General features: G+C 45.6%; 1 protein-coding gene across 1 annotated transcript in view; it reads left to right on the top strand.

Moving 5' to 3' along the window:
* Positions 1–19639, top strand: part of LOC147114786 (cyclic nucleotide-gated channel beta-3-like) — a 297343-nt gene that overhangs the window by 164183 nt on the left and 113521 nt on the right. Inside the window, exon 8 of the mRNA XM_085992718.1 lies at positions 6281–6422. Coding sequence (XP_085848844.1) covers positions 6281–6422 — 142 coding nt within the window. The remainder of the gene's footprint in view (positions 1–6280; positions 6423–19639) is intronic.

Here is a 19639-nt window from a genome sequence, read left to right on the forward strand (position 1 = left end):
CAGCTGGGATCAGGTGAGCACTGTTCAGCCAATCAGGGGAGGGGAAACTTCATTCATAAGTTTGAGAGTAAGAACTGTCAAACTCATGAAAAGTACTGCACCCCAAAACACTACTTAAACTTTAAATAAAATTTTAAAAAACATCCCAATCATTAAATTAAGTATAAATAAGTTTTAAAAAATAATTTAAACAATAATTTTTTTTTTTGAAAAAATAAATTTTTAATAAAAAGGGTCTAAAACTAAACTTACCTTATTGTAGATTCTTTAAAATAATAAACCTGTGGAAAAAAAATTCTAAATTGCACTAAAACACCACTTACCTGTAAAAATAAATACTTACGTGTGCTTTTTACAAGCGTAAAGACCGGAGGCCTTTACACATGCGCAAATCCCCCAAAACAGAGGAAATCCAAGACGCACGCACTGCCCCCTACAGCGCACGTGCTAGCCTCTTCACCTCTTGGGTTAGAGGAGAGGAAATACCGGTTTTCAGCGCATGCGCTGTGCATGCTGAAAACCGGCATTTCCTCCGGCCAGACGCGTGAGTACTCCTTCCGTACTCACGTTTGGGGAGGAATTACTGCCCCAATATAGACAAGAATAAAATAGTAGTAATAAAAAAGTCACTTTTATATAGCAGCAACATGTTAAAACACTTTCATAGAACAATCACTAACAATCACTATTTGAGTGCAGTGATTGTTCTTATGTAAACAAGTGCAACAGCAATATCCCACAAACAACAATATGAATGACCAGTTAATCTGTATTTTTTTGTATTTTGTTTATTTGTTCTTTGGAAGTGGCAAGGCTACATTTTTACTACCCATCCCTAGCTGCCCCGAGAAGGCGGTGGTGGGCCTTTCCCTTGGACTGTTGTAGTCCTGTGGTGATGGCACTCCTACAGTGTTAATTATGCCTCATATTCCAGGATTTTGGCCAAGTGGCAATGAAAAAACAGCAATACATATCTACTTCAGGATGGAGGACTCAGTGATGGTGGTGCCATTGAAGGTCAGAGTTAGGTGAGTGGGCCTTTTCTTTGGAGATGGTCATTGCCTGGCATTTGCATGGCACAAACACTACCTGCACTTGTCAGCCTAGACCAGGATGTTATCCTGGTCCTGCTGTAGACTGGCATGGGCTGCTTCATTATTGAATGGAGCTGAACACTGTAGAATCATAAATGAACAGTCCCACTCCTGACCTTATGATGGAGGGAAGGTCATTAATGAAACAGTTGAACATGGTTAGGCTAAGGACACTTCCCTGAGGAACTCCTGATGTCCTGGAGCTGCGATGATTGGCCTCCAACAATCATGACCATCTTCCTTTGTGTCAAGTGTGACTCCAGTCGCTGGAGGATTTCCCCTTGATCCCTTTTGGCCTCTTTTTTGCTAGTGCTCCTTGGTGCCATACTAAGTCAAGTGCTGCCTTGATGTCAAGAGCAGTTACTCTCACCTCTCCTCTGGCATTCAGCTATTGTGTTGATGTCTGGATCAAGGCTATGATGATGTCTGGAGCTGAGCGGTTCTGATGGAACTTAAATTAAGCAATAGTGAGCAGGTTATTGGTGAGTAGATATTGTTTGATGGCACTGTTGATAACTCCTTCCATGGCTTTGCTGATGATTGGGAGGAGCCTGTTTGGGCAGTAATTGGCTCATTAACTTTATGTTGATAGAGTTTACTGGACAGTTTTCCACATTGTTGTTTAGATGCCAGTGTCACAGTTGCACTGGATAGTTTGGCTGAGTGGGGTGGGGACACTACACTGTACCCAGTGCACTCAGTATGGAAATGGTTGAGGGGGAATATTGGCTAGAGCATTAGAAGAACTCTTACTTTTCTTTGAATAGTACTATGAAACTTTCACAACTACCTTGGTTAATAGCGTCTCCAAGAATGAAGCATTACCTTAATTTTCACCTCATTCCAGTGAATTTTTAAATGCATTGGCAGTTAGTAAATGTATTAGCCTCATCAAAACTTCTTGGAGATTTTGCTTTCTGTATACCCTTATCCAAATACCGATTGCAGTAGTCAACCTAGATTATGCACTCAAATCTAACCTTCTGAACCAAAGTTTACCATTTGAGCTAATCTAACATATAGTAATTATTAGTAAGGGAACCAAAGTAAGGAGTGCATGGGTAATTTTCCAACTTCATATTTCCAGTGAGTTGCCTTACCTGCTAAGAGAGGCAAATTTAAAATTCAGGCACATGCTCCAAATGCTTTTCCTACCATCCTGGCCACTGTCTAGGGCTGAACGAGACTGTTCACGTCCAATTTAACCCCAAGCTGAGCTTCCGACCCTGAATCCTCTCCATCACCAAGACCACCTACTTTTACCTGTGTAATATCGCCCATCTCTGCCCGCTTCATCTCAATTGCTGCTGAAACCCTCAGCCATGCCTCTGTTATCTCCAGACTCGACTATTCCAATGCTCTCCAACCGACCTCACACCCTCTCTAAACTTTAGCTCTGCTGCCTATATCCTAACTCACACCAAGTCCCATTCACCCATCACCCCTGTGCTCGCCGATCTACATTGGCTCTCAGTCCAGCAATGCCTCAAATTTAAAATTCTCATCTTAGTGTTCAAATCCCTCCATGGCCTCGCCCCTCCCTCCCTTTCTCTGTAACCTCCTCCAACCCTACAAACCTCCGAGAACTCTGTGATCCTCCAATTCTGGCATTTTGTGCATTCCCGATTTCCATCAGTCCAGCTTTGGCAGCTGTGCCTTCAGCTTCCTAGGCCCTAAGCTCTGGAATTCCCTTCCTAAAGCTCTCTGCCTCTCTTTCCTTCTTTAAGACACTGCTCAAAACCTACATTTTTGGCCAAGCTTTTGTTCATCTCTCCCTAATACCTCTTTATATGGCTCGGTGTCAAATTTTGTCTGCTAATGGGATGTTTTACTACATTAAAGGTGCTATATAAATGCAAATTTTTGTAGTTGTGCTTGGAACATTGTGGGCAGCACATGTCGGAATTTCTGACATTCATCCTTGCAGGGTAAGGCTCCCCACTAGGGCCTCAAAGCCAGAAACAAATGTTACTTGGAACAGTGATAAAATTTGCGAATAATGAAAGAGATCTCATCAATCAATCAATTAAACCGTCAGCACAGTGCTTAACTGTAGTAAAAACTGACAATTAAGGTAATGGTCTGCATTAGTACAGATAGAGTATAAATCTAAAGAGGTTGTATTGTGCTGTATAAGACACGGATAAGATCCCCTCTGAACTACTGCATGAGTTTCTGATCATCTATATAAAAGGAGAATATTATTGCCCTTGACAGGGTACAGAGGTGAGCAATAAAGATGATTCAGTTATGAAAAATGTATTTTATGAGGAAAGATTTAGGAAATTGGGCTTATTTTCTTTGACAACTTTAGGTTTTCACAATTATTATGAAGAATGCCTAATTTCATCCAGGCGAATTATTCATTATGATGAAAGGTTCAAATAACAGAGGACACAGGCTAAAAATTAAGAATAGGAAGGAAAGTCAGACACCAAAGGGGTAATACATTTATGACTTAAATTACAAAGGAAAGCAGTTGAATTATCAATGGATTTAAGAGACAATTGGATTTTTAAAATTCATTCATGAGATGTGGGCATCACTAGCAAGGCCAGCATTTATTGTCCATCCCTAATTGCCCTTGAGAAGGTGGTAGTGAACTGCCTTCTTGAACCTCTGCAGTCCGTGAGATGAAGGTACTCCCACAGTGCTGTTAGGGAGGGAGTTCCAGGATTTTGACCCAGCGACGATGAGGGAACAGCGATATATTTCCAATTTCTGGAGAGAGAAGGGGTTGAGGGATATGGTGAAAAGGTGGGTTGGTGAGGTTGAGCTATGAAAAAGGCATGGGGCTAATAGTTCAGGTGTTTTACACCACCCGTTACCGGCATAATTTAGCGAAAACACAACGGCCACCACACTTTCGCAAGCTGGTGGCGGGTTCCACAGCATCCGCCATTTTCCAAGGGCCAGCAGCACTGCTGGTAAAACGATGGCCCTGCAAATGTAAATTAGGGAGAGAGTGATGTGCACACTGACTTAACGCCACTTCGGCAAACTTGGACCTTAGTGCTGAGTTCAGCGTTGGGTCCTAAGCTAGCCATGAAAACCCAGCATTCAGCAGACTGACAGAGGCGCTGTCACCACCTCTTAAAGGGACACATACATCTTTCAGGTAAGTTTGCATTTAAGCTTTTGGAGTGGATTTTTTTTAATTTTATTGAAGTAGTGGCTTCCTACAAAAGTTTTTTAAGTGTGCAGGGAGTGCTGCTGGACGCTTGCAAGGCCTCAGACGGTAAAGGAAGGCCTCTGAGAAGACAGAATATGCTGCAAATACTCAGCAGCTCAGGCAACATCTGTTGAGAGAGTTCTCGTCTCAGTTTGAGATGCTGTCTGACCTGCAGAGTACTTCTAGCATTTTCTGCTTTTATTTCAGATTTACAGCATCCATTTGCAGAGGGAAGAGGAAGACGCAGCAGAGGAAGCCACAGAAGAGGAGGAAGCAGAAGGAAGGATGCAACCCAGACAGCGCCTTTCAAGCTGGGACATCTGGGAGGAAATCATCCGCCTGCGGTACTGGTGACCACAACCCCAGTCCCACACCTTACCTTCCCGCTGTTACTAACCATCACAGCATGCTCTTGGCCACAGTGCTGAAATAAAAGCCACCACAAAGCAAACTTTCCAACCCAACTTTATACATCTATCCATCCAATATGACATCAAGAAATCAACTCATCACCCTTATGCATTCCCTCAGTGACTGTCATGTGTGAGCCTTTGCCTATCCTACTGATGTCACACAGTGCTACCCCAGTGGCTCTTCCTCCTCCTCCTTTCCTCCTCATCCTCACCCTCCTCATCCTCTTCCCCTCCTCCAAGGGCGTGAGGTGAAACTAGGAATGGGAGATGTGCATCATTTTTGATAGAGATTGTTGGTAGGTGAGTGATTGTGGTGGGGAAGTTGTGCATTGAGCAGTGTGTGAGGCTAGTGATGCAGTTGGTATGAGATGACTTTTGAAGATGCATTCACTGACCTTGACCAGTGGTCTGAAGTCATGAAGCTTCGTTGGGCACTAGAGTCAGGTGGTGGGGGGACGACATTGCTGGCAGTGACAGCCTCGATGATGTGGTGCCACATCGTTCTTTCTGGAGGGCCTCCTGGCCCCTGTGGGTACAGGACCTCTCCTGCAGTGTTAACTCCCTGCACAAAGCTGGAGTGCTGTGTGCGAGACCCTGGGATGCCCTTCCCTGGCTTGCTAAGCCATTTGTGTTGGTGCTGAAGCAATTTTCCCCTTTTTTTTAGATGCGGAAGGGAATTCAGCTTTAAGAGCTGAAGATTCCCATTTGGGAATTTTTTTTCAAATGTTACTTTTTTTTTTCAGGACGCAGTTGAGCTGTAAGGGCTGAAGTAACACATTTTTACATCGTTTTATTTTTATCCTTTCAGAAGGCATTGCCCATTTCAGAAGACGACACTGCATTGCCCTTTTAACATCCCACAATGCTTTGCAAAATCACAGCCTCGCTTTCAGAGGCTGTGCAAAGCTGCAATGCTGCTTCTGGATGCCACAATGGGGCCTGATGCCAGGGTGAACAACACCAGGAGGGCATTACACGGTCAGATTAGCGTTGGGCTAATAATCATTAGTGCAAATTTTCACTCCTACCGGTGCCGCCATTTTTGGCAGCCGTTAACTCGCAACTGCGGTGGCACTGGCAGGTTTCGTGTCACATTCGAATTGTTAGGCCATGGTCTATATAGACCTAAATATGCCAGCTTGGCTCAGTTGGTAGCACTCCACCCATAATCCAAGCTGATAACTCAGTACAGTTCGGAAGGAGTGCTGCATTGTGTGAGGAGCCATCTTTGATCTAAAATATTAAATTGAGGCCTTGCCTGCCTGTTCAAGTGGATGTAAAACATCCCATGACACTATTTAAAGAAAAGCAGGGAGTTCTCTGGCTCATTCAATCATCTCATTTGTTGTTTGTATGACGTTGTTGTGCATAAATTGCCTGCTGCACATAACATAACTACACTCGAAAAGTAATTAATTGGCTGTAAAGCACTTTGAAATTTCCAGAGAATGTGAAAGGCACTCTATAAATGCAAGTTCTCTCTTTTTTCAAATCCTTCTTGTTCGTAGAAATTTTGATAATCTAACCAAAAATTTACATTCTGAATTTTTCCCCTAATTTAAATATGGTTTCAACTGCTAAAAAATATTTGTGTTCTCCAGGTACCTGAGGTGTTACTATTGGCCAGCCTACACTTTGATTACTATTGGTGGCCTTCCCGAACCAGTCACTGTCTTTGAAATAATCTTTCAGGGGTGCAATTATTTCACAGGTGTCTTTGTGTTCTCCAGCTTACTTGGTCAGGTAAATGGATATGCCTCAGAATGGATCGCTGTTCATTACAGTGTATTCATTGTATCACTTTTAAATTGTGCATCAAGCCAAAGAATAAAAGCAAAGGCTGAGGCAAAGGTTTGAAGCCAGTATTGCTGAATCAAATACTAGTAAATAAAAAGTTGTGTATACTTTATTACACTATACTAGAAAACTCTGTTTCCCAAGTTTGACATGAGGTGGAATTGGTCTACAATTGACTATTTTAATTTTAAACCTTCAATAGTCCATAAGCATTGCATTACTCTGCAAAAACACTTGATGAAACTGCCAATGTTGAATTGATCTGTTAAACAAAATTAAATGACCTTTTCAGTGGGAGAAGGATATTCAACCCAAATAATACTATTGGAAGTCTTTTAAGATAATTGGCAAAAAAAACAGGAGTAGGAGTAGGCCATTCGGCCCCTTGAGTTTGCTCCGCCATTTGATGAGATCATGGCTGATCATCCAAATTCAGTACCCTGTCCCTGCTTTCTCCCCATACCCCTTGATCCCTTTAGCCTTAAGAAATATATCTAACTGCTTCTTGAATATAATTAATGAATTGGCCTCAACTGCCTTCTGTGAATTCCACAGGTTTACCACTCTCTGGGTAAAGAAATTCCTCCTCATCTCAGTCCTAAATGGCTTACCCCTTATCCTTAGAATGTGACCCCTGGTTCTGGACTCCCCCACCATCGGGAACATCCTTCCAGCATCTAGTCTGTCTAGTCCTGTTAGAATTTTATAAGTTTCAATGAGATCCCCTCTCATTCTTCTAAACTCTAGTGAATATAAGCCTAATTGACCCATTCTCTTCATACGTCATTCCTGCTATCCCAGGTATCAGTCTGGTGAATCTTCGCTGCACTCCCTCCATGGTAAGAACATCCTTCCTAAGATAAGGTGATCAAAACTGCACACAATACTCAAGGTGTGCTCTCACCAAGGCCCTGTACACCTACAGCAAGACATCCTTGTTCCTGTACTCGAATCCTCTCGCTATGAAGGCCAACATACCATTTGCATTCTTAACCGCCTGCTGCACCTGCATGCTTACCTTCAGTGACTGGTGCATAAGGACACCCAGGTCTCGTTGCACTTCCCCTTTTCCCAATCTATTGATGTTCAGATAATAATCTGCCTTCCTGTTTTTCCCACCAAAGTGGATAACCTCGCATTTATCCACATTATACTGCATCTGCCATGAATCTGCCCAATCACCCAATCTGTCCAAATCATACTGGAGTTTCTTGGCATCCTCCTCACAGCACACACGCCCACCCAGCTTTGTGTCATCTGCAAACTTGGAGATATTACATCTAGTTCCCTCGTCTAGATCATTAATATATATTGTGAACAGCTGCAGCCCTAGCACCAATCCCTGCGGTCCCCCACTAGTCACTGCCTGCCACTCAGAAAAAGACCCATTTATTCCAACTCTTTGCTTCCTGTCTGCCAACCAGTTCTCTATCCAAGTCAGTACCTTACCCCCAATCCCATGTGCTTTAACTTTGCATGCTAATCTCTTATGCGGGACCTTATCGAAAGCCTTCTGAAAGTCCAAATACACCACATCCACTGGTTCTCCCTTATCTATTCTACCAGTTACATCCTCAAAAAGCTCCAGTAGATTATTCAAGCACGATTTTGTGGTGTATGTAACCGTTCCACCTTTAAGAGAACTATTTTAAGAGTGGCACTACTTTATCTTGGCTGCTGTATACTGTAATACCGGTGGTGTGTAATGATTTATTGGGCAGTTCCGCCCTGACCTTCAACTAGTAAAGACCTGTTAAATTTTACTCTTGTGGTCTGTGTAGTAATTCTCAATATAACACACAGACTTAACAGATTTACCTTTTGTAAATCCGTGTTGACTTTGTCCGATCCTGTCACTCTTTTCCAAGTGCTCTGCTATTACATCTTTTATAATGGACTCTAGCATTTTCCCCACTACCGATGTCAGGCTTACCAGTCTATAATTCCCCGGTTTCTCTCTACCACCTTTTTTAAATAGTGGGGTTACATTAGCTACCCTCCAATCCATGGGAACTGTTCCAGAGTCTATAGAATTTTGGAAGATGACCAGCAATGCATCTACTATTTCTAGGGCCACTTCCTTAAGTACCCTAGGATGTAGATTATCAGGCCTTGGGGATTTATCGGCTTTCAATTCCGTCAATTTCCCTAACACCATTTCCCTATAAATACTGATTTCATTCAGTTCCTCCCTCTCATTAGACCCTATGTTCCCCGACATCTCTGGGAGGTTATTTGTGTCCTCCTTTGTGAAGACAGAACCAAAGTATTTATTTAATTGGTCTGCCATTTCTTTGTTCCCCATCATAAATTCCCCTGATTCTGACTGCAAGGGACCTATGCTTGACTTCACCAATCGTTTTCTTTTCACATATCTATTGAAGCTTTTACAGTCAGTTTTTATGTTCCCTGCAAGCTTACTCTCATAATCTACTTTCCCCCTCTTAATTAATCCCTTTGTCCTCCTTTGCTGAATCCTAAACTGCTCCCAATCCTCAGGTTTGCTGCTTTTTCTGACCAATGTATATGTCCTCTCCTTGGATCTTATGCTATCCCTAAGTTCCCTTGTTAGCCACGGTTGAGCCAAGTTTTTTGTTTTATTTTTATGCCAGACAGGGATGAACAAATTCTGTATTTCATCCATGTGATCTTTAAATGTTTGCCATTGCCTATCCACCGTCAACCCTTTAAGTAACGTTCCCCAATCCATCCTAGCCAACTCGCGCCTCATACCATCATAGTTCCCTTTATTTAAATTCAGTACCCAAGTCTCTGAATCAACTACTTCACTCTCCATCTTAATGAAGAATTCTATCATATTATGATCGCTCCTCCCCAAGGGGCTTCGCACAACAAGATTGCTAATTAATCCTTTCTCATTACATAATACCCAGTCTAAGATGGCCTGATCTCTAGTTGGTTCCTCAACATATTGGTCCAGGAAACCATCCCGTATACACTCTAGCAATTCCTGTTATACAGTATTGTTACTAATTTGGTTAGCCCAATCTATATGTAGATTAAAGTCACCCATGATAACTGCTGTGCCCTTATTGCACGCGTCTCTGATTTCCCATTTAATGCCATCCCCAACCTCAGCATTACTGTTTGGGGTTCTGTATACAACTCTCACTAACGTTTTCTGCCCCTTGGTATTTTTCAGCTCTACCCATACAGATTCCACATCATCAGAGCTAATATCCTTCCTTACTATTGTGTTAGTCTCCTCTTTAACCAGCAATGCTACCCCATCTCCTTTTCCTTTTTGCCTGTCCTTCCTGAATATTGAATACCCCTGGATGTTGAATTCCCAGCCTGGTCACCCTGGAGCCATGTCTCTGTAATCCCAATTATATCATATCCATTTACACCTATTTGCGCAGCTAATTCATCCACTTTATTACAAATGCTCCTTGCATTAAGACACAAAGGGCTGGATTTTGATACTGGAGGCATGTAGGACGTGGGACTACAACATTTGGGGTTGTAGTCCCACCTCCATCGAGTCGTGTCCAACCCACGTGATCTTCACTTGATTGACCTTGTTGAGCCCACCCAGCGGGCACAGCAGGCTAATTAAGGGCCACCCGGCAACAGGTGATGTCACAGATTGACATTTCATCTGTCAAGAGCTTTTGACAGATTACATTTCAGCGTTTGACAGCTCTTTGAAGCTGTCAAACACTGACAATCTGTACACTAAGTTAATTCCTTCCTCTCAGGCTGATTTAGAAATCTCTCCAGAACAGAAAGCTGAATGCTGCAACTTTTGACAGCTCGCGGCCATTCTGCTTTCTGTGCCGGTGAGATGAGGGACTCCCGAGACCTGAAAGAAGGAAGGCTGTAAAGGTAAGTAAAACTTACTTAATCACTTTACACACACCTAACACACTTACCTCTGCACTCATGCACACATCACTCACCTGAACACTGGACATCTCGAACCCTCCAAGCCCTTCAGCCCGACGGTCCACCTCGCTAACTTGGCGTGGTTTGGAGCCATTGGGAATCCCACATTTCAGGGATAAAAATAGGGATTAGGCAAAAAACTGCCTGTTAACTACCTGTTAACAGGCAGTTAATTGGCACTAATCCCCTTCCCACCTTGGGGAGGCGGCTCCCAGCACAGGTCGGGTATCCGCCTCCTTTGAAACTGGCATGGAGGCTGGTTGGGAGTGGGATGGGTTCGTGCCCCCCGATATCGCGATTTTAACCCCCCACACGCCTCCAATCCCGCCTCAGCGGCCCAATGAAAATCAAGTCCAAAACCTTCAGGCTTGTTTTTTTAACACTCTTAGTCCTTTTAGAATTATTGTTAACTGTGGCCCTGTTTGATTTATACCCTTGATTTCACTGCCTTCCACTTTTGCTTTTCTCCTTCCTGTCTTTTGCTCCTATCCTTGCCTCCCTTTCCTCTGTCTCCCTGCACAGGTTCCCAACCCCCTGCCATTTTAGTTTAAACCCTCCCCAACAGCACTAGCAAACATCAGTCCCGGTCCTGCCCAGGTGCAAACCGTCCAGTTTGTACTGGTCCCACCTCCCCCAGAACCGGTTCCAATGTCCCAGGAATTTGAATCCCTTCCCCTTGCACCATTCCTCTAGCCACGTATTCATCTGAAATATCCTTCTATTTCTACACTGACTAGCACGTGGCACTGGTAGCAATCCTGAGATTACTACCTTTGAGGTCCTATTTTTTAATTTACCTCCTAACTCCCTATATTCAGCTTTTACCATCTCATCCCATTTTTTACCAATATCGTTGGTACCTATATGCACCACGACAACTGCCTGTTCACCCTCCCCCTCCAGAATGCCCTGCAGCTGCTCTGAGACATCCTTGACACTTGCACCAGGGAGGCAACATACCATCCTGGAGTCTCGTTTGCGGCCGCAGAAACGCCTATCTATTCCCCTTACAATAGAATCCCCTATCAATATAGCTCTCCCGCTCTTTTTCCTCCCGTCCTGTGCAGCAGAACCACCCATGGTGCCAGGAAGTTGGCTGCAGCTGCCTTCCCCCGATAAGCCATCTCCCCCAACAATATCCAAAGCGGTATATCTGTTTGAGAGGGGGATGGCCACAGGGGACCCCTGCACTACCTGCCTGTGCCTACTACTCTGCCTGGTGGTCACCCATTCCCTTCCTGCCTATGCAGCCTTTACCTGTGGTGTGACCAACTCCCTAAATGTGTTATCCACGACATCCTCAGCATCGCAAATGCTCCAGCATATATCCATTTGCAGCTCCAGTGCCACAATGCGGTCTGCCAGTAGCTGCAGCTGGACACACTTCCCGCACACATGGTCGTCAGGGACACAGAAAGTGTCGCTGATTTCCCACATAGTGCAGGAGGTGCATGCCATGGGGCCGAGCTGTGCTGCCATGACTTACCCTTTAATTAATTCAAATCAAATTAAATCAAATCAATACCACTAATTACACTACAATTAAATGATATACTCAAGGGCTCTTGGTTTACCAGCACTCCCCGCTACACAACTGAGACCTTAAAAACTATAAACCACAAAAATTAAGACCTGCTAAACTTTATAAACTATTAACCTTAACTGTCAAACTATAGAGTAGTACAAGTACTCACCCAATCAGCTGCTTCCTCTTGCCCGCATCACTTTTTGAATCATGATGTGGCTCTGGAACGCCGCCGCCAGTCTGTGAGATTGGTAAGTCTCTGAGGAAAAGGGCCCGCGACAGTTAGTTCAAATACTCACTGTGCTGCCGCTCTCCTACTGCTCCCGACACCGGTCTCTGAGGAAAAAAGCCCGCGAAAGTGAGTTTTTTACTCAGCAAGTTGTTATAATCTGGAATGCATTGCCTGAAAGGGTGAAGGAAGAGGATTCAATAGTAACTTTCAAAAGGGAAGTGGATATATAATTTTTTTAAAAATTTTGCACGACTACAAGGAATAACCTAACCCTTCAGTTATACTTGCGATTTTAAGGCTCTCACCAGATACTTCTCTCATGCTCATTACCAAAGACCATGTATGTGTGTCCTCATTCCCTGTTAACTGGCGTGTGACTTTATACATAGTAGTCTAGATTTCTGATTAATGCTATTTCAACACCAGTGTTGATTTATTTTAAACTGGTTACCACCAGCAATAAAATAATGCCGAACAGAAAATTTAGGCTCTAATATCTGGTAAGGTAGCTGTTATGATTCTGAACATTTAGCTCAAATACTTCATGCTCAGCAACAAAGACCAATTTTACAAGCAAGACATCAACAGGCATCCAGAGGTAGCTCGCTAGCTTCTATACCTGTGAAGATCGGGCAGTCCAGAGGCCGCCTGCCCGGTACGTGGATAAGTTGCCAGATCAGGTTATGATATAGTGGCTATAACACAGACCTGGCTTAAACATGGGCAGGAGTGGGATACATTCCTGGCTATAATGTATTCAAGAGGGATAGGGAAGGAAAAAAGGCAGGAGCGGATGTGGCAGTATTGATCAAGGATAATATTACATTTCTACAGAGGGACAATATAATAGGGGTTTCAAAGACTAGGGAGAAATTGGGTGGAGCCGCAAACGGGGCGCCAAGCTCGCCTGGGCGCCGGATTTAGCGCAGCGTTTGGAGCAGTAGCGACCGCTGGAAATTCAGCTTGAGCGCCCCAAGAGGGACACAGGGCGAGGCTCGAGGTGCTCCGCGTCCCTCTTAGGGCGCTGAAACTGAATATCGCAGCGCAACGTGCCGCAGCGCCACAAGCTGTGGCACGGCGTGCTGCGGTACTGCAGGCCTTCCTCCCATTCTTAAGGGGGAGGGGCCTGCACCAGCACGGTCGGAGATCGCGAGTGCCGGCAAAAGAGCCTGGCACCGAGGAGAAGTGCCGGGCTCTCGGAAAACAGCCGGCAATGCCGCGGGGGGTGATCAGGAGGCCGGGGACGGAGGTGCTGGCAGGCGGCCGCCGATAAAAAAAGCTGCCCCACACCTCCACCTTAATTTGCACCACTGCCGCCACAGGAAGGCCCCGTGAACCGGGCGCCATTTGCGAACGGCGCTACAGAGGCGGTCGCTGCCAATTATCGAAATCGGGGCGGTAGCGGGGCACTGCGCGCACCGATGACGTCATCGGAGGCGGCGCAGCGCAAAAGGTTAACACCGCCATTAGCGCCCCAGCTAAATATCGCGGGAGGCACAGCCAGTGGCGCTAAAGCCACTGAGTGCCCTCTTTAGGCGCTAACTGGTGGCGCAGCCCACCGAATTTCTAGGCCTAAGTCTGTTTGGTTAGAGTTAAGGAACAGAAAAGGAGCTGTTACATTGCTGAATATTTATTATGGACCCCCAAATAGTGAGAAGGAGATTGAGGAGCAAATCTGTAGGCAAATTTCAGAGAAATGTAAAAATAATAGAGCAGTAATAGTAGGGAACTTCAATTACCCTGATATAGACTGGGGGAAAAAACAGAGTAAAGAGCAAGGAGGGTGAAGAAATCTTAAAATGTGTACAGGAGAACTTCCTTAATCAGTATGGGCTAAAAATTGAGTAGCGCCCCAGAAAAATTAGCATCCCCGCGCCGGAAATTGAGTGGTTGCGCCCCAAGAGGGAAGCGGGGCACTACTGGAAGTGCCCCGCATCCCTCTTGGGGCACTGTGAGTCAATATTGCGGCGTTATGTGCCGCAGCGCCACACGCTGCGGCACGTCGCACCGCAGTATTGCAGGCCTTGCTCCCCTTCTTAAAGGGGAGGGGCCTTGTGCAGCGTGACCTGGGGCCCAGCTGGGCCCCCGGGGATCGGGAGTGCAGGCAAAAGAGCCCAGCACTCAAGAGAAGTGCCGGGCTCTTGGAGCACAGCCAGCACTCTGCGGGGTCGGGGGCGTTTCAGGAGGTCTGGGACGGGAGCGCAGGCAGGTGCTGGCAGGTGGCCAGCAACAAAATGGCCGCCCCGCACCTCGCCTTTAAATTGCGCCTCCCCGGCCGCAGGTACGCCCCCCTGACCCCGTCGGACATAGCGTCCGGCGATAAGACAGGGAGCGCACCCAAAGATCGTGGCCAGGGCGTGAGCGGGGCGCTGTGCACGCCAATGACGTCATCGCCAGCGGTGCAGTACCGCAGGGCGCTACCGGTTAGCACCACCACTAACCTCCCGCTGAATTTTGCGGGAGGCGTGGGCAGTGCCGCACCTGGGCACTAGTTGATTTGTGTCCCGTTAGTGCCCTCTTAAGGCGCTAACGGGAGGCGCAACCAGCTGAATTTTTCCCCCTATGTTTCTAGTCTAACAGGGAAGGAGGCAGTGCTGAATCTAGTTCTGGGAAATGAAGTAGGGAAGTGGAGTGTGTTGCAGTGGGAGAACACTTTAGTAATAGTGATCATAATATAATAAAGTTTAAAGCAGTTATAGAAAAGGACATAAAAAATCAAAAGTGAAAATACCCAACTGGAAGAGAGCCAGTTTCTGTGATTTGAGAAGGGATCTAGCACAGGAGGACTGGAAACAAAGATTGGACAGGAAAACTAATGAGCACTGACAGCCATTCAGGCCTGAGATGCTTCAGGTACAAACCAAGCATATTCCCATAAGGAGGAAAGATGGGGCATCCAAAGCTAGAGCTCCCTGGATGTCAAAGGAAATAAAGGTTAAAATAGAACAGAAAAAGGAGGTTTCTGACAAATGTCAGGTACAGAATATAGCAAAAAAACAAGTAGATTACAGAGAGTGCAGGGGGAAATTGAAAAAGGATACAAGAATGGCAAAGTGACAGTGTGAGAAAAGGTTACCGGGTAACATAAAAGGAAATCCAAAAATCTTTTATCAACATATTAAAAAGTAAAAGGATAGTTAAAGGAATGGCGAGGCCGATTAGGGACAAAAAGGGAAATCTTCTTGTAGTGACAGAGGGCTTGACTTAGGTACTGAATGAGTATTTTGTATCTGTCTTCATAAAAGAAGAGGATGAAGTTAATGTTGCAGTAGAGGAGGGGGTGTCAAAATATTGGATAGGATAAAAATAGGTAGAAAGGAGTACTAAATAGGTTGGCATCACTCAAAGTGAACAAGTCACCCGGTCCAGATGGGATGCATCCTAGGTTGCTGAAGGAAGCCAGGGTGGAGAGAGAAGAAGCTCTGAACACAATCATTCAATCATCCTTGGATATGGGAGTGGTGCCAGAGGACTGGAGGAATGTAAATATTACATCCCTGTTCAAAATAGGGAGAAAGATAAACTTGGTAACTACAGGCCAATCAGTCTAACATCAGTGGTGGGAAAACTGCGAGAGACCATTGTCAAGGACAAAATTACTTCTCACTTGGAGAAGCATAGGTTAATAAGTGGCAGCCAGCACAGATTTGTTAAAGACAAATCATATCTGACTAATCTGATTGAGTTATTTGATGGTGACAAAGAGGGTTGATGAAGGTAATGCAGTATGGACTTTCAAAAAGCATTTGTTAAAGTACCACACAACAGACTTATTCATAAAATAGAAGCACATGGGATTAAAGGGATGGTGGTAACTTGGGTATGCAATTGGCTAAAGAATTGGAGGCAGAGTGTGGTGGTGGACGGATGTTTTTCTGATTGGAGAGAAGTATGCAGTGGAGTCCCCCAGGGGTCGATATTAGGACCACTGCTTTTCTTGTTATATATAAATGACATGGACCTATGTATAGGGACTATAATTTTGAAATTTGTGGATGATACAAAACTTGGCAATGTAGTAAATAATGAACAGGATAGTAGCAGACTTCAGGAGGGCCTAGACTGTAGTGTATGTGCTTTAAGTCAGAACTACTTTTTACAGCTCCTGTATACTGTAGTACCGGCAGTAACCACACCGGTATATAAGCTATGCGCATGCCTCTGTACTCCAGTCTAGAGATTGCCCTCCTCCAGTAAAGACCTGTTATTTGTTTATGTACAGCATCCGTGTAATTATTTATCCACTGAACCATGGATCTAACAGTGGCGACGAGTGTTGATGCGAATCTACCTGCAACATTAAACACAAAAAAAAAATAGTCGAGTCCAGGAACACGGGCGTCAACCGCGAGCAACCACCCAGCAGTCAGGCAGAGATCCAACTTCACTGGGGAGGCTGTGGAGAGCCGGGCTTGGTTCCCCAGCCACAACGAGCAGTAAGAGACCGACGACAGGTCCAGAGCAGACCCTTCCCAAGCAGCGGCAGCTGGAGCCGACCGACGGCAGAGAGAGAGAGCCGGGCAGCGTCGACGGGGTAAGAAAAAGGGTGAAGAGAGCAGGGCGCAGCCGGGGGTTGATCACCGAGCGGCGTTGAGGAAAAATACTGCAAAACCGGAGAGAGAGAGGGTAAGAAACAGCCGGGTTCTAGACTGAGCGGCGTCGACAAATATCAAGAGAAGAACGCGCAGAGCACAGCCAGGGATCACGGGCTGATCAGTGTCTGCGGGGCGAAGCAAGGGGAGATGCTATTGAGCCGCGGAGAAGCAGGGAGAGCACGGGAGGCGCCATTGAGCCGCGGCGAAGAAGGAAGAGCGCGGGAGACGCCTTTTTGCGAAGCCGCAGCGGAGAAGACGGGCGAGCGCGGGAAGGAAGGAAAGCACGGGAGACGCCATTTTGTGCCAGCGGAGAAGAAGGGGAAGCGCGGGAGGCGCCATTGGTGATAGTTAACGCACAACCAAGGATGCCGAAGTGTGGCAGTATCTCTATGTTCAACAATGAAGTCGAAGATTGGGCGACATATGTGGAACGTATTGAGGTGTACTGCAGGGCGAATGAAGTGCCAGATGCTAATAAAGCACTGGTTCTGTTAAATACCATGGGTGCAAAACCTTATGGGTTACTGCGAAATCTAATAACCCCAGAGAAGCCGGTAAACAAAAATTTTGAAAGCATAGTAGAAATCCTACCGGACCACTTAAACCCCACACTGCTGCTGATAGCAGAACGATTTAAGTTCCATAAAAAGAACCAACACAAAGACGAAAGCAATGCTGAGTACCTAACGGAACTGCGCAAGCTATCGAAATACTGCCAGTTTGGAGCGGGACTAGCAGACACGTTAAGGGACAAGTTTGTGTGTGGGCTACAAAGTGAAGGAACCCAGAAATGGCTTCTATCAGAAAAGGACCTTACGCTGGACAAAGCTTTCAGTATGGCAGTATCACACGAAGCAGCCGCAAGGGGCGCTGCAGAGATACAACGGAGACCGCAAGAATATGGCACCAACTAAATGACCTATGGAACAGGGAAGTGCTATCGCTGCGGCAGAACAACACATGACCAGAAAGATTGTTGGTTCAAGGAACAAGTGTGCAGACAGTGTGGGAAAGCAGGACACATAGCAAGAGTCTGCAGGTCTGGGAAGAAAACCAACAGTAAGAAATCTCCACAGGAGAAGTACAAAAAGGTACACCAGGTGATGGACAGTGGTTCAGACGAACAGAAAAGTGACACAGACTCCGGAAGCAAGGAGCTGGGTTGTCTGAAACTACATAATGTAACCGAAATGGAGGATCACCAGACTATCTGGGTTACACTCAAGATAGACGGAGTCCAAGTGGAAATGGAATTGGACACAGAGTCAGCTCTAACAGTCATAAATCAAATAGACTACAAGCGGCTATTTTCACACATACACTTGAAAGCTACAGAGATTGTCTTGAAGACGAAGACGTATACGGGGCAAAAAGTCTACCCCAAAGGAAAAATAAGGGTGAAAGTGACATATAAAGGTCAGGAAATACCTAAAATGGATATATATGTATTGCCAAATGGAGGACCACCGCTGCTAGGAAGTGAATGGATCCGGAAGATACATTTAGATTGGCATGCCATACAGGTGGAGGCCAAAAAGGATGACGACGTCACACCTGGTCGACTGTCAAAAATGCTAACTGACTCAAAAGAAGTGGTCCAGGAGGGACTAGGAACACTAAAAGGAATAACAGCAACAATTAAAATAGAGGATAATGCAAGCCCAAAGTTTCTGAAGGCCAGACCAGTGCCTTATGCGATCAGACCAGCGGTTGAAGCAGAGCTGGAAGGGTTGGAACGTTCAGGAGTACTGTCCAAAGTGGACTGGAGCGAGTGGGCTACACCCATCATTCCTGTAATGAAGAGGTCATTGAGTAATACGCCTGGGGAACCAAAGAAGGTCCGCATCTGTGGGGATTTTAAGGTGACAGTGAACCCAGTCCTTCACACGCTGCAATATCTGCTTCCACGAATTGAGGATATTTTCGCCTCGCTATCTGGTGGTAAACGCTTCACAAAAATTGATCTAGCCCAGGCGTACTTGCAAATGGAGGTAGAAGAAGCTTCAAAACATTACCTTACAATCAACACCCATAAAGGTCTCTATCAATACAACCGGCTGGTGTTTGGAGTAGCCTCGGCTCCGGCTATCTGGCAAAGGGCGATGGATCAGGTCCTGCAAGGGATTCCAGGGACCCAGTGTTATTTGGACGACATCTTGGTCACGGGCAAAAATGACGGTGATCACCTCGCTAACTTGGAGAAGGTGCTCGCCAGATTAAAGGAATATGGGCTACGAGCTAATCGCCACAAGTGCGAGTTTTTCCAGAAACAGATCTCGTATTGCGACCACGTCAGCGATGAAGAGGGGTTACATAAGTCCCCTGACAAGATAGAGGCAGTAGTCAAGGCTCCAGCACCGGAAAATGTGTCACAACTGAGGTCGTTCCTCGGGCTGGTAAACTATTACCACAAGTTCTTACCAAATTTGTCTACGGTATTACACCCGCTGAACACCCTACTGCAAACAGGGGTACCATGGAAGTGGGATAATGAACGTAGATGAGCTTTCCAGAAGTGTAAAGAATTGATCACATCAAAAGAGGTGTTGGCCCATTTCAACCCAGCACTACCAATTCGTTTGGCATGTGATGCATCACCCTACGGCATTGGAGCGGTGCTGTCGCACAAATTCCCGGACGGTTTGGAGAGGCCAGTAGCCTTTGCGTTTCGGTCACTAACCTCAGCCGAGCGCAACTATGCCCAGATTGACAGGTAGGCCCTCAGCCTAGTATGGGGAGTGAAAACATTCAACCACTATCTGCATGGACAGAAGTTCACCTTGCTGACTGACCACCAACCACTTGTTTCCATCTTTAATCCTAAGAAGGGCATGCCAGTAATGACTGCACAGCGGTTACAAAGATGGTCCCTGTTTCTAGGGGTGAATCAATATGAAATAGA

The sequence above is a fragment of the Somniosus microcephalus genome, chromosome 7 (genome assembly GCF_052327205.1).
Source record: "Somniosus microcephalus isolate GS21.2 chromosome 7, FLI_Smic_1.0, whole genome shotgun sequence".
Taxonomy (NCBI): Eukaryota; Metazoa; Chordata; class Chondrichthyes; order Squaliformes; family Somniosidae; genus Somniosus; species Somniosus microcephalus.